The sequence below is a fragment of the Caloenas nicobarica genome, chromosome 1 (assembly GCF_036013445.1).
Source record: "Caloenas nicobarica isolate bCalNic1 chromosome 1, bCalNic1.hap1, whole genome shotgun sequence".
Classification (NCBI taxonomy): Eukaryota; Metazoa; Chordata; class Aves; order Columbiformes; family Columbidae; genus Caloenas; species Caloenas nicobarica.
This window is the reverse complement of record NC_088245.1, coordinates 57444951-57468668: the sequence shown is the minus strand read 5'-3', so window position 1 is coordinate 57468668 and position 23718 is coordinate 57444951. Positions and strand designations below refer to the sequence as shown.

At 37.7% G+C, this 23718-nt stretch overlaps 1 protein-coding gene across 1 annotated transcript in view; it reads left to right on the top strand.

Annotated features, from left to right (window-relative positions):
* TRHDE (thyrotropin releasing hormone degrading enzyme) overlaps positions 1-23718 on the top strand; it is a 205435-nt gene that overhangs the window by 167303 nt on the left and 14414 nt on the right. Inside the window, exons 13-15 of the mRNA XM_065654127.1 lie at positions 14190-14337; positions 16404-16501; positions 17034-17141. Coding sequence (XP_065510199.1) covers positions 14190-14337; positions 16404-16501; positions 17034-17141 — 354 coding nt within the window. The remainder of the gene's footprint in view (positions 1-14189; positions 14338-16403; positions 16502-17033; positions 17142-23718) is intronic.

The following is a 23718-nucleotide window of genomic DNA, read 5'->3' as shown; positions in this document are numbered from 1 at the left end:
ACGCAGAGAGGTTGCAATTGCTAATTTAGACCTGACTTCTAAGAAGGCTGGCTGTTTTTAAGGGTAATTCAGTCCTCAGTTGTGGTCTCCAGTTGCTCCAACAGGTTATGTTCTTGTCTACAACTATAAGCATACACATTTTGAGAGAGAGAACTGTGGAATACATAACTTTTATTTTAATCACTAGCTATTATTTTCAGTGATAAAATAATACAAAAATGAAAACATAACTTCTTAAATTCATGCTGGTCCTTTTTAAAAGAATTTCCAACACAGTTCTTTTTACTGTACTGAAGAGACTATATTTCTTCAAAATACCCTGTCCTTCTTAGAAACTTCTGAAGTATTCCCTAGTGTGTATTTGAACTTGATACAGATAATGTCCATTCCACACCAGAAGGGTTCAACTCAATTTTTCTACTGTCCTAATGTGGTATGTCCAAATATGATTATTCTATGTAGTTTTACTGCTAATTGATTTTGCTGTGGAACGAGTTCAGGTCTTACCTTTAATAAAATTTAGTAATATTTAGGTCTGGAAAAGATGAAAAATTTACTCACATAAATTATTTTGAAGCACCACATTTTGTTTGTTCATTTATTTTTAAAGGTGTGTTTGATTTCATTCCTCAAAAATGTTTATTATCCTTTTACTGTCCAGCATAATGTTTTCTCAGAAATAAACCACGTAAATGAAGTGCTGCCTCCAAGGAATATTTTAAGCTCCATAACTTTACTTTCATAAAGTTTTGCCCATTTTATATGGAAATATATTCCTTCTTCTTCCTTTTTGGTGTATTTTGGTTCCATAAAATTAATTAAGCAGAGTTGAATTGAATAATAACAGTAAAAGAAAGCCACAGATTGCCCGCTGTGTTTGAATTCTTGCAAGCTTGTTTGTTTTTCAGATTTTTGAGCATAATTTTGTTCTCAGCTGTAGCACATGCACACACCCTGAGGATCTAGGGAACTCAAGCCTTGGCAGTAACATAGCTTGTGGAAATACATGCCCCAAATTCTTGAGCAAGAATAGCACCTTGGCACTCTCTCCTCCCTTGTTCTTGAAGATCCTTTATCTTTTGGGGATGTTTTGTATGAAATTTCAGTAGATCTTGAAAATAAGTTGATTGAGGTAAATGTGATGTTTTGACTGAAAAAGCCAAGAGAAGACTGTGGTTCTCTTCTAAGCTTAAACTGGGCAGACGGCAGTTTGAATAGCTCCATTAAGTAGTGTCAATGGAAATAGCAAAGATGCTACTGTTTCTTGAGAGTGTGAATAATGTTGTCAGTTTCTCCTGTGTGTCTCATTCCTTTGGATAAGGGTTTGGTTAGTGAGCTTGTGAGGTAGGATGCCTCCCACTTCAGGCATCCTGAAGATAGACTTGTATGTCTGAGCTTGTCACTTTGCAGTGCACTGTTAATAGACAGAAATGTGCACCTGACCTCTCAAAGCCACTTAACCACATAGGATAAGATAAATTACCCTTCTAATGTCAGAAGTGTTGTGTTACCCCTAGTTCTTCCTTGCTGAGCTCTAAATCTTCATATTCACTTCCCCTCATTAAGCTGGTTGACTTAATCCAATATTATGTCAAAGAAACAGGTCTGGTTTGTATTCAGTGTTAATCAGTGTTGGATCAGATGTGACTGTGGATACCTGTTTTACTGTCATCTAAAATAGTTACTGTTCTTTCCAGTTCTGGAAGAATCCATCAGTTTTGTCTCTTGAAACCTAATGTGTGTCTCATACCCCATTGATCCTGCCTGCACCATAGTCAGCTCACCGTGTTAAGGTGGCAGGTGCTTGGTTTGCATGCCAGTTGCTCACGAAGCCATTTTTTTTTTTCATGCTGACAATCTGTCTTACTATCGATCAGTATCTTGTCTTGTGTTCTATGGTTGGAGAGAGAGTGGTAGAGTTCCTTGGATACTCATTTTCCTGGCAGTTCCCTTTTGGGTGGGTCATAGGCCTAGGGACAGCACAGTACATGTCAAGAATACACTCATTGGTTACACATTAGCAAAGGCCAATGATAAAACTCAAGAGTAGTTTTTTGTGTATTTCTTAGCTTCTTAACTGTATTCATGAGAAAGCATGAAGCGGTGTTGTTAAATAATTGTTCTTCTTCTCCAGGGGTGGATGGCCATGGTGGAGTGCTGTCCATTCCCTTTCACAGATTAGGGGGGGATGAGCTACAGTCTCTCCAGATGAAGTTTTTTTTAGGCCAGAAAAGCCCTGTAACTTCAGGAATACAGGGAGCTGTGTCAGAAATGAGCAATGAAAACAAAACAAAACCAACCAACCAAACAAAACTCAAAAAACCCCAAACCAGAGCTTCAGACTTACCTGTGAACTAAGTGACTTCCCTGCAGCTGATGGCTTTCATGAGAGTTCCTCTCTCTCAGAACTTCATTCACAAGGCCAAAACCAGGACCCTGGTGCAGATATACCCTGTTTCCCCGAAAATAAAACAGGGTCTTATATTAATTTTTGCTCCAATACTTATTACTTTTTTACATGTATAGCTGCCTGGACACTACTTAAATTGACTTTTTATGAGCTATAACTAGAGTTTATTCTATCCTTAAAAATCATGTTAGGACTTATTTTCAAGGTAGGTCTTATTTTTGGGGAAACAGGGTATGGTGAGTTACGATGATAATTTTCCTGCTGTTAGTCAGTTTGTCTTGGCTTGCTTCTTTCCAAGCTGTGAGTTCTGCTGACTCTAGAAAACCAAAGAGTGAGAGTAAGGGAAAAGGCGGTAGCCACCTGCCTTTTGATATATAAATCCAGATTCTCTCTCTTGACACAAATTCATCTTTAACAGCTGGTGCATTTGACTCCAAGGTTGATTCCAGAAGTAAAATACTGAAGTAAGCTAATGCTCACTCCAGATGCCACTCTTACCAACTTGCAAAGATAAATTAATTTGCCAAGTAAGTCTCAGTTAAACCAGATACAGTGTTTGCAATCTAGAAAACCATGTCTTTAGGACTCCTTGTTTTATTTTTTCTTTAAAAACCAACCAACCAACCAAAAACAAAAACAAAAAACAAAAATCAAAGCCAACCCTCTTCTTATACCTTAAGTTAATTCCTGGATATGGAGTGTTGCCACTCAGGAAAAAACAACTTATCCATTCAGCTACCTGAGGCAGCACCATTCCCCATAATGATTAGCTGTCATATTTCTGGAAATCGAGAGTTATCTTGTAACTAAGCCTCTGGTTTTTACACTTCCATATATAATCCAGAATTATTGCTGCTAAACTAGAAGAATGTTTTCTTGAAGGTTCTGGTGGAAATATGTGCATAACAAAACTGAACTATGGAGTTGAAGTGATTTTCATTGTTGTTTTCCTTCTCCAGAGATTAGATTTCATTTATTGTGGCATTTGAAGTCTCCCAACATATCTGGGCTAATTGGTTCCATGTTACACTTATTTGTGTTACTTAAAGTCCTGTTCAGTGTAATGTCAGGAAAAGTCAAGGCATTTGAGGGCCCATTTAAAATTCCAGGGCTGGATAACAAGTAGGTGACAAAGGCAGAAGTTCTCATCTAGCCCAATTAATATACTTCAAAGTGTTTCAAAATTTCAACAGCCACATCCAAGCTTGTTGACCTTTTTTGCTTGGGTATTCAAAAACAATCATATAAGGTCCATTAGGATGAATGAACTGCCATTTAACTCTAGCCTTCATTACTACTCCTGATTGCATTTGCTGAAAGTTCAACACAGAGGCAAACAACAGATATGTTAAGCAGCTCCCTTAATTACTGCCTCTGAGTACCAACTAAAGGAGCAAGTATTAGATCGATAGTTTGTATCACGCTTGATTAATAGTGGTATAGATTTACTATTTTAATAAATGAGGCCTCATCTAAATTATTTCGGCAGATGCCATAGTAACTCTTTTTCACTGTCAGGCAAATTTTGGTGATGGTAGATCAGCAATTGATTTAGATATGGCTTCTTATAAAAGTGTTTTGATTTCCTTTGACATAAATACTCAGTGGGCCAGAGCAGCTGCACAAATATTTTAAGGTAACCATCTTTGATTCCATATGCTACATGTCAGTTCATATGTTCTGTGACATATTACAGCCTTGATATGTGCTTTACATGGGGATACACATTTCAGCTAATGTTTGCATATGTTCATACAAGAAGAATCAAAGCGATTCTTGAGAGTAAGCACACTAAAAGTCAATTCCGCTTTTGTAGTGTGTGTCATATGTGTATCTGATCCTGTTCTGTAGCTAAGAGCAGTAAGGCAAATTGCACAGGACATTCCAGAGAAGTGCTGATGCTGCGAGAGCATCCTGGACAATAGAAAAACCTTCTAAGAGCTGGGGAAGAAGTTAGAGAAGATAAAAGAGAAACTATAGCTCTCAGCAAAGTGTTTAGTGCGGGGTAGGTCTTGGTGTAGTATACACCTATCCTGTAGAAGTTCTTAATCCACATCCCCACAAGATTTGCCTATGCTTCAATTATTTCTGGTACTTATGAGTTATTATAGCAGTAATTGTTTTATGCTCTGAACTACATTATTCTTAGCTGAACCCAGAATAAACTGTCAGAAAAACATGCCTCTGGTTTCAAGGGAGTGAAAGAATTATTTTTATCTAGTGGTTGTTAGCCCCTTGTCTTTTCACCCCATGGTCTTGGACTGTGTCAGTTCAAGCTGGTCTCTGAAGTCAGCTTGGTATGGATGTATCCGTGTTGCAGTACAGATGCCAGGGACTCCTGTGTAAAGACAGGGGAGGGGAACAGTCTGTGAAATTTGTTTCGGATACATTAATTAAACCAGGTCTGAATTACACTTGTAACTCAAAAGTCTGAGGTTAAACAAGAGGAGGAGAGGGGCATGAGTGGAGCTTGCTGAATGCTTCTTAGCAACTTTGAGTATTGAAAAGGGGGCTGAGAGGTGCAAACACGGCTTCAGAAATCTGTGTGTTGGTGAGGCAGGGGCAGGTCTTCGTCCAGCCTCACAGCCTGTGCCATTCTGGTGGGGCCCTATTCCCTCCTACCTAGCATATACCTGTTCCTGTGCATTCCTCTCATCTACAGACCCTTTTTACTTTCCTGCAGCTGCCTGATCAGCCCTTTTATCCACCTCCATCACCTCTTCTCTCACAATAAGCATCTTTTTTTCATCCTTACCCTTATCCCAGAACCCCATTACTTTTGTTTTTGAGGGTCTGGCAGGACTAGTATGGAGGATAAAAGAACCCGCTACTACTTTGGTCAAGGTAGCAGCAATGAGCCACCCTGAGAGGCTGGAGGTGCTGCTCTGAACACCCTGTTCTTTCCTAAGATCAACAAAGGATATATGAATAAAGGGCAAGAACCAACTTTCCTAGCTAGGAAGGACAATGCTGACATATCATCAGCTAGATGAGATAGTCTGCCACCTTAGGCTCCTGACTGCTTTGCCTGCTGTTTTGACCTGACTGCACTGTCGCTGCTCATAAATGATCCTACTTCTTGGCCTCATCTGATTGCTGTTGGCCAGGAGTGTTGTCTAGAAGTCTGGTCTTTATCAGTGTATGCTCTATCTGCTTGGCAGAACATACTGCCAGGGTGAACTTTTGAATTCAAGGTGCAGGTTATACTTTCAGATTTTTTCATCTTCATTTGGTGATTTTATAAAGCAGGTTTTTTTAAACTCTATGCTAGGGTCCCCTTGCTTGATAAAATTTAAGAGAAGTCTTGGGAATCAATGTTGTGTTAGTTTAGCTCCTTCCTTTTTGGCTACAAGTGTGTTTTCCTCTACCCATAAATCAAGCAATAGATGCAGGAAGGACCATGTTATCACTAAGTCACAGGGACTAGAGAAACTCGGGATGCTGTTTTTGCTATAGACTTCCTGATGATCTTGGTAAAATCGCATAAACTGTTTGTGTCTGTCTTCTCTCAGTAAAATGGAGATAAGAGAATAGGTGAGGGTTTATGGGAATTTCAGAGAGTCTTTCATTATAAATATGTTTATAGGGAATTGCTTTTGCAAAAATAATATCCAATTCTGTAGATATTCTGGCAAACAAAATTCAGATTTTATGTGTACTTTCAAGATCAGGCTTCTGTGCTTTCCATATGAAGTTTCTAGCTTTTAAACACATATTTCACTTGGCTGACTGATATGCAAATTATAAACATTAGAACAGGAAAAAAAGAGATATGAAAGAGTATTGTGCATAATAATAAATGAACTCGATTTTGAATTTGCTCAAACATGCTCTCATAGATACCATTGCCCATTGATAACTTCAGGAATAGAAGGCCGTTTCATTCCACCCTTGCCAACAAATTAATCAGAAAGAAAATAAATAGCAATTGTAATAATTGAGTCATCTGAAATTGACATCTATTAGGTCCTGAAATACATTCAAATTTCTTTAGTTAATTTAAGTCTGTGAATGACATAATTCTCAAAAATCAGGGCTTCATGATGATGGAAAACATGACATACATAACTTACTGCATAGTCTTAATTTTCAGCAGTAAGATTATTCCTTTTCATCTTGTACTACTTTTAAAAAATGCCTCTTTTTTTTTTCATATGAGGAAGAAGAGGAGAGATACTGACCTCCAGTTTGAAGGAATTATTATTGCATTTTTACAAACACAAGGAGTTTTAAGTTTGATGGGTTTTTTTCTTTTCTGTTTTCAACAAAGGTGATTAATTCAAATTAATATTAGCCTTTGCTTATGTGGCAACTCTAAAACTGTGCAAGATAATTTAAGCCATGTGATACTCTGATAATTACATTGAATTTGAACTATTCTTTGTAGGATGCTTCAAATGCTCTTGTGTGGAGTTGAATGTCACTTGAAGAGTCCTCAAATATTTTGCATGTAAGGAAACATAATAAGCAGACTTCACTTTAAAACTGTCATACTCTCTAAATCCTTTGATGTTGGAGGGATTGAATACTGATTAAATTTAGTATTTAAAATGAGCTTGTAAGCCAAATGTGGCTTTTGTATTTATCAAAGAGCAGATGTGCGTTCCTGTCCCATTTATTTGGAAGTCCATAGCTGGTACAAATTGTAATGCCTCCATTGAGCCACTTTGGATGTTACAGAAAAATGGAGTCCTTATCTGGTCCTAAGTCAGCCCAACTCTGGGAGCAGAAGGTGAGGTAGATCATTCTTTGATACTGGAGATCACAGGGTTGTCCATCAGTTTTCGATGAGAAAACATTCTATTTCCAGCTTCCCTTGTTGAGCATAGATGCCAGCCATCATGAGTTTTTAATCTTTGACTTCCCAGACTTGCATGAGTTGAAGGTAAAACCTGTGACTACAAGAATTAGTTTCCCTGTTGCATGGGTCACCTTGCTCAAAGCTTTCTTTACGTGTCAGGGTTCAACATACCTGTTTTTACTCAGCTGCCAAAGAACTGCTGTTAAAGCACTGTGAGAAGGAATATCCTGAATACATCAGCAGACTCACCAGTCCTTGGTAGGTCCAGAAGAAATGAATAGGGTTAGAAAAAGCCAAATGCGGTTAAATATGCATGTTCATTGGCACCAATTTTGTGAATTATTCTAATCCTCACACTTGACTTTAAAGGTAAAAGAATGAATCAATGAATAAGAATCCTAACTTATTTTAAACTGTCCCATTCTGGGTTAATGAGTATAGTCTAATTATTCATATATTACACATACACAGAAACAGAACTGAAGTTAGTCCAAGTGGCACCTCCGTGTTCTGAAGAGCTGTGTTTTCCACCTTCAAAATTATCCAGACAAAAAGCTAGTCGTGTTTTACATATTTAATAAGAAACAGATGATGCAGGGTGAGTTTTAAACCAGCAGCAAGTAAATCACCTCATTTCCATTGTTTCAACAATGCAGACCAGTTTGCTGCCAGCTTGGATTTTCTAATTTTGATTTAAACACATGACTTATAATGACTTTGTTGGGTGGTGGGACTAAGGAATTTATGGTGCGCTTGTATATGGGACTCTCATCACTGTACAGCAGCCCTGTCATTTTTGTGACAGAGTCTGTTTGACTGGTGCTGGATTTATGATAGAAATAATTCAGAACAGAGTAATAATTTTCCCTTGGCAATTACACTACCATTTGGTACTTTGTCCCTAAGGGGAAAATGAATGTGCTGGGATCTGTCCATAAGTTCAGTGGCTCAGTGTAAAGAACAAATCAAGGTCAGAATGCAGCTGAATACACACTGATGTTTCATAATATAATCTGGATCTCCTGCTTTTATCTGACTCATTAAAAGCTCATGTAATTTAAAGATTTTTTTTGATTGCTATGAGATTTTTAGTGGGATTTCTTTGTGAGGGATATTTCATTACCACGTTCAGTACTTTCTTTTTCCGTTCATTGCCTCTTTTCTCTGTATCAGTGGCCACCCTAGGAATTTCTTCAATGTAAGCAGGATAGTACCTTGCCAAAGGTTGGTGCTTATGATATCATATAGTATCATAACCCACTTAATATATATATAACTTTTGAAAGGTCTTTTTCCACCTCTGCCCTTGTCATGAAAATGTGATATCACCTTTTCACCACAGTTCATCAGCAACCTCTTTGGGCATGAAAAACCTGCTGGACGAGGACGTTTGTCTAGAGGTAATTTGTCTAATAACTAAAACAGGTCTCTTTGCTAGTCTGTGTTCTTGTTCTCCTGTCCTGCACTTTAGTTAGGCAGGCAACTGTGACATTAGGAACACAAATGATAAGACAAACCTCATGTGGTACCATGTTTCTAACACATGCTAAAGTTCTCATCTGTAACAGTCGCTATGGAATGATTGACATGCTGATAAACTGATGGATGAGGACAATTATATAAAATGTGATAAAACAACCAAAGGTCTCAAATGTAATCTTTTTGTTTGAATTTTGATTTTGTAGTCATGCTTTTTAAATGAGTCAGTATGGAGAAGGCTAACTTAGAGCTGGCTTGTAGAGCCTCCTTTTTAAGTCTGGGCCCCTTTCTATGTGACCAGTGATGTCAGTCAAAAAACTCTAATCTCTAATACAATAGAGGGACCCCTGCTTTTTGTAGTTTATTCTGAAGCTACATAAACAACCATTCTTTTCAGGACATGAAATGGATCTGTTGGTACTCTTCTGTGAATATTTACAGGGCAAAAGACCAGAGTTATAATATTCTTATTATAATGCCTCTGAGGAGTACTGAAATTATAGTGCTCCTGACATATCCATCACTGGAGGCCTATATAAGCAAAACTAGAGAAACTTCTCTCCAGAATGACACTGGTATGAACCTGCTTTATGTAGGGAAGAGACTAGTTGTTAAGGTGGCTTCCAGCCTTTTCATTCCATATGCTATAGGTGTAGTTTTGTAAACTTTTTAACCTGTACTTGAGAAATGCTTGACCTGAACATCGGTATGCATTCAGCCACTGATTATGAATCAACACTGTTTGATTTGGCAATTTTATCTGTTAAAATACTTGCCAAGACTGTCCCAGATTCCTCTGCAGAATTTTTTTGGTTGTAGGTATCTGCTTGGTAAGATTCTCAGGTGGCTACTGGAGACACACCTGAAGAAACAGTGTGACTGACCAGACTTAAGATTGGACATCACAGTATTTCTGCAGTGTTTGTGTTTGTTAACTGGTTTCAGTATAGCCCATAATCAGTTATTCCCCAAGTGTCTGTCACTATTTCAGTTTTTCTCTGAGATTGCTAAGCTGGAAGAGAACCTTCTTTCTTAATTTTTATGCATTTGGTCTTTGACAGCCAATATCTGATAGTGCTTTTGCAGGACTTTAAGGATAGCAGTATGATTGATGGCTAAAAAGACACAAGAAAAATAAGGATATCTGTCGCTGACCTTCCAGTGACATTGTTGGAAGAGAGAGTGGTAAATCAACCTGCAAGTGTAGAGTATGTACTCATGTTACATACTGTAGTGCCTTCAAATAAATATTACCAGACAACTATATGACAGAGAAAATATTTTACATATTTTCCCTTTGAGGGGAAGGTTGCTACTGTTGCTTTTCCTGTATTGTAGTGATAATTGTTAAACATTTCTGTTTAACAGTTCTGCAGGTCTGAGTTTTTCCGTCAGAGTTTACAGAGATATTCAAAGCAGACTCATTCTTTGTTCTGCCTTTTTTCCTTGTCTTGGTTGTTATCCTGCTCCATAAATGACACAAGTGATTTGACACAGCAGTTGTCACCAGCTGGTGGTATATGTTTCTCACAACTTGTGCATCTTTGACCATTCCTTACTACTTTGCTGGATTTTTGCTTTTGCTGGACAGGTCCTGTGTAACCATTTTTGAACCTAGTTGTTCCAGACTAGTGAAGAAGAATCCTAGAAGCATGCCAAGACCCCTTGGCTGGTGACTGAGTTTTCCACTGTTCAAGGTCCCTTGAAGGTCCCTTCCAGCACAAACTATGATTGTACATCTTGCTGGATGCGGTATCCCTGGGAAAGAGGAGTCTTGAAATCACTCTTAGCGCTGGAAAAGCTTTTAATTTAAAGTAAAAGAGTGCAATTGTACTAAAATACAAAGTTTAAGAAACCAACTGCCTTGCTTTGTGAAGTTGCAGAGTACTAGAGCATAGCTCGCTACATGGACATACTGCTTTTGCTAGTTTCTGTCTTCTGCTGACCTGGTTGCCATGATAGTCATGCTGCCTCCCAGGACAATTCACACAGCTCCTAGATCTGTGACCTAGATTTTAGGACTTTTTATCTGTATGTAGTTTTATGGTTCATGGTTTATCTCTCTATGGTTCATGATGAGAGCTTCTCCTTATATCTTGTTTTCTCAGCTATGAATGCAAAAAATTAGAAATGTTCATATTGGCATTGCTATTATCAAATTCTTTCTTTTTTCTTTTTTTTTTTTTTGTGAATTAAAGTATTCCTCAAGCTTTTTACCTGTAGTATATGTTTAATATTTTGTAACATATATGTTATATACCACATTTTATGCATAAAGGTAAAAACAATGAATGTACGTATTGCTACCTCTTGACAGAAACTAATGACAAATAGTCTGCGAATGCAGTGGAATTTGGAATTATTTGGAATAAGAGGTTCATAAACATGGCTTAGTAGCTGAAGGTGAAAGAATAGTACCCAAAGGGGACCTACGAGAAAGCTGGAGAGGGACTTTTTAAAAGGACACGTAGTGATTGGACAAGGAGTAAATGGCTTTAAACTGAAAGAGGGTAGATTTAGATTAGATAGAAGGAAGAAATTCTTCCCTGCAGGAGTGGTAAGGTACTGGAACAGGTTGCCCAGAGAAGCTGTGGATGCCCTATCCCTGGAAGTGTTCAAGGCCAGGCTGAACGGGGCTTTGGGCAACCTGGTCTAGTGGAAGGTGTCCCTGCCAATGGCAGTGGGGTTGGAACTCGATGATATTTAAGGTCTCTTCCAACTCAAACTATTATATTATTCTATGATTATATGAATAGGGCTATTGTGGTTTTCTGTAGGAACACATGCAATAAAATAGTGTAGAATATATAGAACATGCTGCCAAGGGAAAGTTCCTGAAGGACTATGGTGTTATCCAGGGAGATGCTCCTATCTTAACTGCCACTGTAAGAGGATTTTAGATATACCTCTGCTCAGGTTTCCTCAGAGGTCCAGCCTAGCAGCTGTACTTGAAGCACATCTGCCCAACATGTGCTGTCAGATAGTTTAACATTGGTCATAGCAGCCTTAACCACTTTCCCTCAAAATCATGATCTGAAATGATGAATCTTCTGTCATTTATATAATAATATAATCCACAAGCACTTCTCGTCATTCCCATCCCTGCTCTTGGGATTGATTCCGTTGCTGTGGAGAGTTGATTTTGATGATAGTGTGCATAAGCTCTTCAAGGGTCATACCCAGAAAGAGAAGGAGGTTCAGGAGTAAGCTCAGTCTTTGCCACAATCTATTTTTGTAAGAAGGAATATACCCATAGGGAAACATAAGGAGAATTGGGGGACAGGGGAGAGGCAGGCAGAATTGAAAGTGCTGATAAATTTGGAATTTAGAAGCAGTGAGTGCTGAGAGTAACAGCTTCTGCTGTAAACAGGGTGAGTATCCTCAGCTGAGAATCATGATTTTGAGACTGATTAGGAAGGCCAAAAGCTCGGTAATAAGTAATAGATCTCTCTGAGTTCATTTCTGTGTCTTTATGGGGAAGTTAAAAAGAAATAATCTGTTTGCTTTGCAGTGATGTAATCTGTTTGTTTGACAGTGATAATTTCCCTTTTGTGCTTAGCATAGAGAGATTTAATTTCAGAAGCATGATCCTAAATGTGCAGCTATAATAAACATTTGTCTGTTTATTCCTTAAGCAGCTTGTTTCCTAGAGGTATTCCTCTTGTTCCTTATTCCACACTTTCGCATGTCAATCAAATTATCAGTAATAATAATCACAAATCCCATTAGGAACTAATTACATATATGCAACATCAAGCTAGTTTACCTCTTTGCTAACATTATCTCCAAGATTTTTAGCAGCAGTCAATCCAGAGTGCTTCTGGCCCCATTAATTGTGGTTACACATCTTTACAAAGTATTAAGACCTAGAACTCATCTTGATGATATTCTGCTGCTTCAGAAGTAGAAAGACAGTTCCTGAGTGACACAGTGAGCTCCCCAAGGGATCTTGCTTTTCTTGCTTGACTATGTGCTATAACTGGAGTTGAGAACAGAGTCTTGCTGAGAAAATGTGGACAAAGATGACATGAAGCAGACAGGAGAGTGAGTCATCATAAGGACATGGAATAGATACTTTTGAAAGCTGTTACATGAACTCACTTCTTACCCAAGAACATGAACGGAATAGGGTGTCATTCTTCCAAAGGAGAGTGTGAAAAACAATGGCTTGCATGGACGTGGTGCACTTTGCAAGGAAATCATGATTTTGGACCACACCAAAAAGATCAATCTATTTCAAATATTATGGTAAAGTAGCTTTTATTTGCTGTTACAACTGAGATCAACATTTATATCAATATATATGTGTTGGTTTATATCCATAATAATCTGCGTGATTTTCTTTGTTTGCTATATGCATGCGTCTCTTTCCTAGGCAGTGATGGAAATTAAGGGGAACATTTGCAACCAACAAGGAGAGAGAATAGTCTTTGAAGATATATCATACTGTAGCTTATGTTAAATGAAAGCTTGTGGAATCCAACTTGCCGACTTTAAGTGTTTAATGAAAACAGAATTATTCTCTCCTCTCTAGGCAGGTAGAGAACTCCTTTGGGATTTAAACACATGCATCAGGAGGAGAATAGACCTATGCATTTCTGGGAAGTTCACACCCACAGGGTTACACTTCGTTTCTGCAGTCTAGATAATAAAAAATGCTGTTCTGAAAAAGAACATGAGTACAAATCCTAAAGTTTGATGTTTCCAGTATTTACTTTTAAAAAGCAGCTCTGAAATGCTTGTGTCTGTATTGCACTTTACTTGTAAAGCTATTAATTTAAGAAGCCTTCTGAAACCTCACTAAACTCTTCCCTTGCAGGTAGAGGTCCTTTATGGGATGCAATTCTAGCTGATTGATATATAAATACCTGACAAAAACATGGTTTATGTGGAAAGTGGTGAGACATCCTTAACCAAAGTTATGTCACTGAATGCCACTTCAGTGTAATAAAATAAGTCATTCCAAAATGGTTTAAGGTGGATAGAAGACAAAGGAGCTCCAAAGAAGACAGAAAAGGGTGGGGAGGAGAGCTGTGAAGTGGAAGGATTCCACTTCTCCATTAGCTCTTCCCAATTGCCCATGGCTAGGAGAAATGTTCTCTGAAGCAAAATGCCTTGGGTTGTTGATTTTATGCAGGCAGCTTTCTGTCTTACAAATCAGCAAAGCAGTACCTTCTTTTTTTTTTTTTTTTTGAGTCTGTTACTTTATTGTTCATATCTTTCATAGCCACAGAAATCCATAAAAAGTAGGTATGGCTTGTGTAGTTTTCTTTCGTGTGCCTTTGTACCTTCCTCCATCCAGTAAATATGCTTGCACATGTGTTGCGAGAGACTGAGAGTTCCTTGTTTTATATAAGGTTGGCTTTTATGTCATTATAATGTCATGAGTTTTTCACGTTTTTCTGCCTTCTAATTTCGTTTTCAGAAAAAGAAGTCATTTTTGCCTCACCATGTATCTTCCGGAAAACCAGTTTAATACCAATTTTTTTTATTTTGCAGAGCTGGTTATTTGCCTCAGAATATTCCTTTGGAGATTATCAGATACCTTTCAGAGGAAAAGGATTTTTTGCCTTGGCATGCTGCCAGCCGAGCTCTTTATCCTCTAGATAAATTGCTGGACCGCACCGAAAACTACAACATCTTCAATGTAAGGGATGCAGCCTTCATCTCCCTCTTCCTCTCTTCCTCTCCCCCCTCTTTCATTGCCAAGACTTGAACTATTCCCCAGCTGGATACTGTAAATGACCTAGGGATATTAACTTTCTTCCTAATTATTCTGTATTTAAACATAGCAATTGTCAAGCTTTGGTTCGTTTGTATTTAAACAATGACGACTGTTGTTTGAGGCATATATGATTAGTAAAAGGAAAGGTAATTATCCTTCCTAGAAAATATTATGACAAATAAAGTATTTCACTTAAAAGAGCCACAGTATTCTATTTCCAGATTTTCTATTTTGAGGAGCCCCACGGCAATATTTAGATTGATGCTCCAGCTCAACAAGGACACCAAATGTAGGCACAACTGAATAGGATGCAAGCAACTGAAGTAAAGATTTGTAGTCATTATTTCACCCAAAAGCCATGGTGAATTCAATGCAGTTACCTTAATTAACAAGGATTAGATCGCCATTGAATCAAAAGCCCATTCATAATTGGGTCCGAAGGGACATCAGTAACAGCTAGCAGTAGATAATTAAGATAGACAGGACAAACGCTTTAACATTTTACTGAAAAAAAAAAAAAAATCCTGGCTACACTGAAGCACGTTTGATGAAGTATACAGAATTTGATTGCAGCCAGTGGTAACTATGAATTCTTGGGGTTTTTTAGTTCACTATGAACTTTATATAGTTATGTATTTTCAGTGGCCAGCACACTGTAATTTTATGTAATTTTGTAAAGTCTTCAAATGAAGGAATTCTCTAAAGCCTGAAATGCTCAACAGTACTTTTTTCTTCTTAAACATGTATTTGCTTGTGTGTGTGTGTCCCCGTTCAGAGACATACATGCTCAAGAAGCAGGAAGCTAGAGGTGGCTGGATGAATGTAAATGGGCAGAAGTACAGACAAATATATATACACACACATACACACAGCTACCTGCTGACATGGAAAATTATTTCTGTAGAACATGTACTACAGATTAATAATGACACTCTGAGATTCTTTCTTTATGAACAATATGGGCCTACATGCAAACAAGAGCCATAATATAAAATGATGTGGAAATAACTTGCATATTTTGTCTGTTGTTAACTGCACAGAAAATTTTTTACAAGTCTGCCATTGCTAGTTCACTTTTAAACATGGCTGTGTAAAGAAAACACAATTTTAATAAACAAAACCACAGCTGGTTTGTGTTTTATCACTACTGATGGGAGCTTTGAAAGCAGAGGTGATAGCAGAGGAAATAAAAAGTCGTTTTAGTCACAAAATAACGTATCTGCTAGAGAGAGCTGCACTATGAATCTCCTTTTGTGTTGACATCATACATACATGCCTGTGCATCCACAATGATAAAATAGATGCTCTCCTGTACGGTTCTTCATATCTCAGTCTCTTTTACAAATCGGTAAATTCCACTAGCAAAAGATTATGCTGAATACAATGACAGTGGTTTTCTTCACAACTGGCCAGAATGTGTAAATATGTCTCCTGTGTAAAAAGTAAAAGTAAGTTAAAATACATCTTGGGCTTGTTTTGTTCTTTAAGCACACCAAGAACCAAAACTTAAAACATAGTGTCATTAAATGTACAAAGCTCATTTGCAACTACGTTGTTTGGTATTCTGAAGTCAATTGACTGTGCTTATGTGATGTTTTTGCCATGGCTATGGATATTAAACCAATATTCTATTAAAAGTGAACATGCGTGGTGTATTTGAGATTGCCCATAGAGTAGAAATGAAGCTATTGACACTCTTGCAACTTTTCAGTTGTGTATTTTGAGTTCAAAATAGCATATAGGAAACTCTTCTTAAATTGATAAAGTGTATAGCAATAAATTGTCTTATCCTGGGCATCTAATCAAATAGCTGTAGCAGTGAAGGAGGATTATATGTGGACATGTTGCTTTAATAAATGCAAATCAAAATATTTGGAAAGTAGGACATTATTTGAGGGTGAAAAAGAGAGACAAGAACTCAATAGTCAATAGTATTTCAATTAAAAAAAAAATGTTAACACTGAATATATTTTTCTTTTCCCCCTCAGGAGTATATTTTAAGACAAGTTGCATCAATGTATCTCAAGCTCGGATGGCCAACGAATAATTTAAACAAATTGCTTATTCAAGCATCCTACCAACATGAGTACTGTTTTTTTGTTTGTTTATTTGGCTTTTTAAAAATTATTATTATTATTGTCTGCTTGCAGGATATAGTTGTAGTAATGCACTCTCTGAAAATTTGTTTTCATCTTTAGCATGTTGTACTTTTGTACCTTGGTTGTCCTTGTTTTTCCTTTCTGGGTTAGAAGGAGAGGGGGAAGATGCTATGAGATTAATTCCCCTTTCATAAGTTTGGAGAACATGATTTCCTAAGCCTTAATTTAACATTTGACTGCCCTAGATATTTAAGAATGTGGACTCATGTGACCATGGAGGTCAGGAAGAGCGCAGGAAGAGCGCATAAGTGTAAATGGGGACTGGTTTTGGTCCACGACCTTTCCTTAGTTGTTGCAGCAGCTGTAGACATTAAGTTGAGACTGAGATTTTTATAGCTAGATTATCTTTAATATGTTGCCCAACTGTCAGTTGCTGCCACTGTTACAAAAAATAACTTTTTGTAAACATTCAAACCACATTCATTAATGCAGCCTTATTGCTTTCTTACATTTGGACAGAGAGTTGCGTCGGGAAGTCATCATGTTGGCCTGCAGCTTTGGTAACAAACACTGTCATCAGCAGGCTGCAACGTTGATCTCAGACTGGATTTCTAGCAATCGGAACCGGTAAGTGAAACCGAAATGTATGTTTCCCGCTTCTCCAACGCAGAGGCAATAGGCATGCTTTTTCTCTCCTGCCCTCCCTCATCCCCAGTGCCCCGTTCTGCAGAGGGCTATGGGAAGAAGCAGAGGTCTCTGGTATTATTTTAAAATGTCTGTGGGGCTTCAGAATAAATTATTTGACTTTGCATGTGTGAGTGGGTGCAGGGGACACCCATGTAGCTTCTGCCCACTCCTGATAAATTACTGCCAGATAATTATATGCTGGAAGGCCAGAAGATGGGTTTTAAGGAGGAGTTTAAAGGAAGAAAGATGAGCGAATTGCCACCGCATTGGCAAATAGACATGGAGCCGTGTTGGGGCAAGAGAGCAGAAGGTGCTAAGTGATTAAAGTAGGAGAGGTTAGAGGCAGGAGGACTGAGAAATAAGAAAGGAGACAAAACAATGTATTTGAAGGAAGTGTTATCATGTACTTAAGGGGGAAGACTTGGAAACTAATGTGATTCAGGAATTTATGGAAAAGTTCATGTAAGGTTTCAAAGAGGGGATATGATAGCTGATGTGTTGAGAATTAACAGCACGGTAGTGGTTTGACAGCAAATACGTAAGTCAGGCTGTTCAGACACAGGTTTATTGAGCTGAGCCAAGGGAACGTGGATAGTGTGTAAAGATTATCTTTTAAAAGCAAACATCTAAAAAATGTGAAATTACTGAAAATACAAATAGTGAAGTATGTAGTGATCTATGGACAATGAGACAGAAAATAGGTTAAGACCATGACTTCTTGAGAAAGAAGGATGGATTTTCTGATTATGTGGAATGTGGGTGTAGAAGTATTTACATAAGTACATCACATGATATTTTGGTTTAAAGGAAAATATTTTGCTTTCAAGTAACAAAGAAAAAGAGAATAGAAAAAGTCTTAAAATTATATTCCCAATATTCTATTTGCTCCGTAAAAGGATCAGATCTCTATAGGCATATAGGCTTATATGATTTTTCAAAGACATCTTGGGCCAATCAGGTGTTTGTTTGCAATTAAAATATGTCTGTCTGTCTTTGTAATCTGTGAAGATCATTACATGCATACCCAGTTGTGTAGGCACCTGAATGTATTTTAAAACCAGCCATGAACTGAGCATGTGTGGAAACTGAATTTATGTATGACTTTGAAACTTCTGAAAAAAACCTCAAAACTGTGACTGTGCAACTTTAAATAAGATATGTGTGAGGGGGAAGGTTTTCTTGTGTAAGATGATACCAGATATATTTACTATGAAATACATACCTCAGGGTTTTATATGAATTCTTATTGACAGCAGCAACAATCAGTATGAACCTATTCAAAGAGATGATTAAAAAGAATCATTTGAAACAATCTGCAAAAGTAATTTACTTAGATATTCATTTTCGAAATTAGTTTATCAAGCCTAACACCATGTATTAGCATGCACAGCAGCGGATTATTCAGTGTTAAATAGCTGTCACCCTGCAAAGCTTTCTCCTACCCTGTTTCTTCATCCTTTCCAACAGGATTGAAGACGGAGGCATCAGAAAAAAAAAAAGGGGGGGGGGAGGGGAAGAAGGAAAAAAAAAAAAGCTTATTGCTTTACTAACAATAGCAAGAGAAGAAAGGAATAAATTCAAGAAGCCATCTGAAAATTCATCTTGGCCTTTCTATGAGGCTGTTCTTGGGAACACAATATTGTGGCTGTCAGCATATGACGAGTATTATGATAAAAGCATCACAGCAGGGCAGAGGAAGAGAATAGCTACTAAGTTTAAGCAGGGCATTTCTCCAAAGGGACTGCAGAGTTTTGAAAAATAACTGCAACAAATAATGTAATTACAGAATACAGATTGACAGTCAGCTGATAAATAGGGGTACAACTTGCAAAGGAGACAGAGACATGCTTTATTTATTTCTTAGGATTATAGGATTTGTTCAGTTACCCAGCCCAGAATTTACCAGTTGCTGTTCTCAGAGCAATCTCACATACTGAATGTAACCAACATATAAACTGACTCACTTCATGTCTACTTAAATTGAAACGATGTTGCAAAGGCTACTAGTAATAGCAGCTCGGTAGACAAAAAAATCAGCTTGTGTTTCATAGTAACAACATTTTTAGGGGTCTGTCAATGTTTTCTCAGGAATGGCTGGATTCCTGCTGCGCCAGAGGTGCCCCCTATCACCTTTGCTCAGTTTAAACCGAGACTGAAACCTGAAAATAAAGCAGGGGCTATTTTCCTTGCTTTTCCATCAAAAAAATGATGATGATTCTACATTAAGAATTTAATTAACATGATGTTTGAGTCATGCCTCTGCCTCTTTTAGCACTTCAGAGACAAAAGCTAGTTCATATGCAAAGGGCAAGGAGATAAGTGCAAGATACATGCAGAGGGAGCATCCAACAGTCAAGTGTTTTGTTCAGTTTGATGCCCTTAACAGCTGTTTGTGAATTTGTTGCAAACAGCCACCTCAGAATCTATAGGAATCCCTCAGAGCATTTTCCTCACAAAGAAAGGGAAACTCATGCTGCTCATCTGTCTCCAGGCTTCTCTGACAACTCCTGGTGAGGAAAGCTGGTGACTAGTGCAGAAACTATATGTATCCTTGCCTGTTCCACTTCTTATCAACAATGAGCAAAGTTGTATTTGCTGAAAACTACTCTAAAATTTCTTGTAGATGCCCTTCCTTCTTCTGAAACAGAATGAAGACATTGAGTGATGCATTGCAAAAAGCCTGATCTTGGTGGGCTTGCGTAGTCAGAGTACAAAGGTAGAGTTCCAGAGAGCTAGAAGATATTTTTCTGTACAATTATAATTTCACTATAAGAGTGAAAAATGAAGCTAATTTGCAACCTTTCCACCCATCCGCTGCCAAAAACCTTATTCTGGAAGATGAAGTATTTTATATAATGGGTTCATTCACAAGAAGTGCATATTGGAAAGAACACAAATTATTCAAAGCAGTAGACCCCAAAATGAGACTAGGGAATTAGGCTTGTGTCCCAAGATTCTAATCAATACAAAATTAGAGTAGTATTAAATTAATATGTGGTATTAAATGCCACATAAATGCACAGACAGTAAATTGTGTAAAGGAGATTTTTGATTGCCTGGCAGTAACTGCAGTCAAAGTTCGAAGAAGTATAACAAAGAATGTGCAATTAATAATACCATAGAAATGCTGAAATTCATTGTAGAAATGCTAAAATTCATGACTTCCTAGCCTCATTTTTGATCTATGACTTTTTAGAAGTTCTTTTGAAATGTTTTTTTCTGTTTTATTTGTAGCATTTAATTATGGATATTGTGTTGGGTAATAAACAAATACAGTAACATCTAACTCTGTTTTACCAGCATATGCCTGCAGTTGCTGTGGTTTCTAGTAATTGTATTTAGTCTGGTAGGTCCAGAAATTAATTACTATCTACTATTCACTGTAGGGGACTGAAATAATCATAATAATCAGTTACTGTTTGTACTTTGTAATTATATGTTCATTACTGTGCAAATGATTTGTCACTGTTCACCAAGTAAAAGAATGGTCATTCATAGCACAAAGCCAGAGGTCCTTATGTGTTTCCAGCACTATATGAAAAAAGCCATTAGATTTACAACTGCAGATTTTCTTATGATATTAGTAAAAAACCCATACTTGTGATCTGCAATATCAGCCTTCACATATGAGAGTGGAAGTCAGCTGAGGGGCTCAAAGGCTGGAATTTTTAAAGTGACTTAGGTGTTGCAGTGCTTCATTTTTAAATGCCTGGCTCACAGGGCAAAATCAGAATCCTACAAGGGAAACTGGGAACCTCTAAATGAGGTTGGTGGCAGCCACTATGCCGAATGAAGAGCCTTTTAATATAAGAATGTGAATAAAAAGTGGACCCTCAGGCTCCAGCTCTTCAGATAGAAAAATGCTTATATCAAATGAATATGTAAATGGAAATCATAGTTAGAGGTCCTTTCGAGAGATGCCTTTCAACAGTGTCACTAAATCAGGAAAAGGTCTGCTCCTTTTCTTTTCAAACACATCTGGCAGAGGAGCTGCTCCTTAACCCCCCTTTCAAACAGTAGTTCTGAGATTGTGGTAGAGCTTCAGTTTAGTACCTCAGCCCCACACCTGCCACATGCAGAAGACCACCCTGATCCCTTATCTGTGAGGTGTTTGGGACAGGATTAAGACACTGCAACATGCTTTCCTCCTCTAGTTGAATCTCAACCACTGGGATTTGCTTCGTTAGCAAGAGAAATAATATACCTCTCCAGCCTAAAGATGAGAGAGTTCATCTGAAGGAGAGAGGCTTGAGTACCTGAAATACCAGGATTACTTTGTATACAAGGGGCTTTAGGTGGTATTGCTCATTGTCACTTTCTCAGGGCAAAACGTGATGCTAAAACAAGGAGCATAACTCTTAAAAAAAAAGTTTGGCTCTACAAGCTAGCAAACCAAACACATAACATATAGAAGAGTCTATAAGGAGACATCTGGTTGTACTGGTCTAGGAATTGATATAATATTCTAATACTTGCACTTGTTAAAAAAGATGTTATTATTTCTCTCAACTGAAAAGCTAGGATCACACTTCAGGATATGGCTTAATGTCTTTTCAATCACTGAATTTAAAACATTTTGCTTTTTTTAAATGATTGGTGGCTCCAGCATATTTTGCTTGAAAGTCTGCATTGACTTCTGACTTGACAGATGATATGAAGGCAAACATTTTCACTGTGTTTAGTTGGGATATATGACACTCCTGTATTGGAGCAACATAAACCCTTGAGACTTCCCTGTTGATGTTAAGAAAAATACAAACCTAGTAGAAAACATATAAGCACATTGAAATTTCCCTCGTAAGGTTACTGGGATTCAGTGAACAGCAGAATGCTGTACAGGAGAAGCTACTGTTGGCTGAAAATTAAGATGTTTGCTTCTACCTTCATTTAACAGAGCTCATCCCTGCGAAGCTCTTTCATGTGTGAAGAAATACATTATTCACGCTCCTTAGATATAACAGCATTGTGGTTCAGCCTAAAAAATTAACAAAATTACCATACAATGCCTGCCTGGGCTTGAGAATCAGCCTTGTTAACCCCTTTAACCTTCACTGCCTGTCTATTCTGAAGGAAAAACGTGTTTCTAAGAGGATTAGTATTTTCAGACTTTCTGCCTTGGATAGGCTGAGTAAACGTGTATTTCTGAGGTTCAGGAAAGAATGTGTGGAGAGCTACAATCTGTAAAGTCCTGACAGGAGATATCATAACAACGGGTAACATGTGGATACACACTGTGATGGCTCAAAGCATAACTTATCCATAGACACAAGCATGTTTTTGCAAACCTCTCTGTGGGTGCAGGCGTGATTTTCTTCCAGCTACTGTTACCATCCGTCAGCTACAGGTTGCCACATACATATTTCTGCTGGCAAAGTAGACTGTGGATGTGTGCTTGCTTGAGGCAAAGTTAGACAGGACGTCGTGAACATATGAGTATGTGAGAGAGCTGCTTTGAACTGAGACAGCTGGTTTTGCCTTCAGCAGAAAATGGAGTGCTTGTATTCTGGTTGTTAGTAGAGCTGTGGTGATGCTATTCTTTTGCTAATACGTGGCAGTGAGCAGTAGGAGATGACAGTATTGCATCAGACACAATTACGTGCCAATGTTCTTTGAGATGCTGCTGGACCTGTTGGAAGGCCCCTAGCTAGTCATAGCCACTTCAGTTTGCTCTTCTTTTTTTCTTCTTTAGAAATGTTGCCATCGCTATTTATTTGGTGGTGTCTTCTAAATGGAAACAAAGTACCTTAATTAATTGCAGTAAACTTACACTAAATGCATTTGATTGATCTGGATTCCATATCACTTTGGGGTGATTTTAGGTTTAATGCAGTTTTTACTATTATTCTTCTGTCACAAGCACTTCGATTGGTTTTGTTTACTTGGAATACTGCCTTGAAGATATCATCAATTGGGAAAAAAAAAAAAAAGAAAAGGAAAATACGATCTTCTACTACATCAAACTCGTGTAAATTGAGGATTGCATTCAGATGTCTGCAAATTTGCTGCCTCTTGTCCTTGCACCTGTTATACTAACCTTATGGATGATAACAATATGCTAATCCTTGATCAACAGAGCTCAGCTCACTATGCTGTTTGATAAGTAGAGGTAATGTTCAATATTTAGCTGCTTTCTGTGGGGTCAGAGATCTCTGAAAAGAGAATATGCCATGAATTTTTACATTCAATCTGTGGGTCTAAAGACAGAACACATTTTTGTGTCATTTTGCACTACAGATGAACCACTTTTGGTTACTAAAGAATGAAATCAGGATCTTGGATGATTGTGTCTTAATACTCAATTACCTCTTTTAATATTTTTAAGTGTAATAATGTGAGTATGGGCTTTTCCAGTGACTTCTGTTTGCCATTTCAAAGACTTTAGTCACATTGCTGTGACTGTTACGAGCACTAGTTAATTCTTTATCAGTCTTAAGGAAGGTGCAAGTAATCAAGTAAGATGACTTCCATCACGTAATTTCAACAAAGACAGCAATAACCAACAAACCTAATTTGAGAA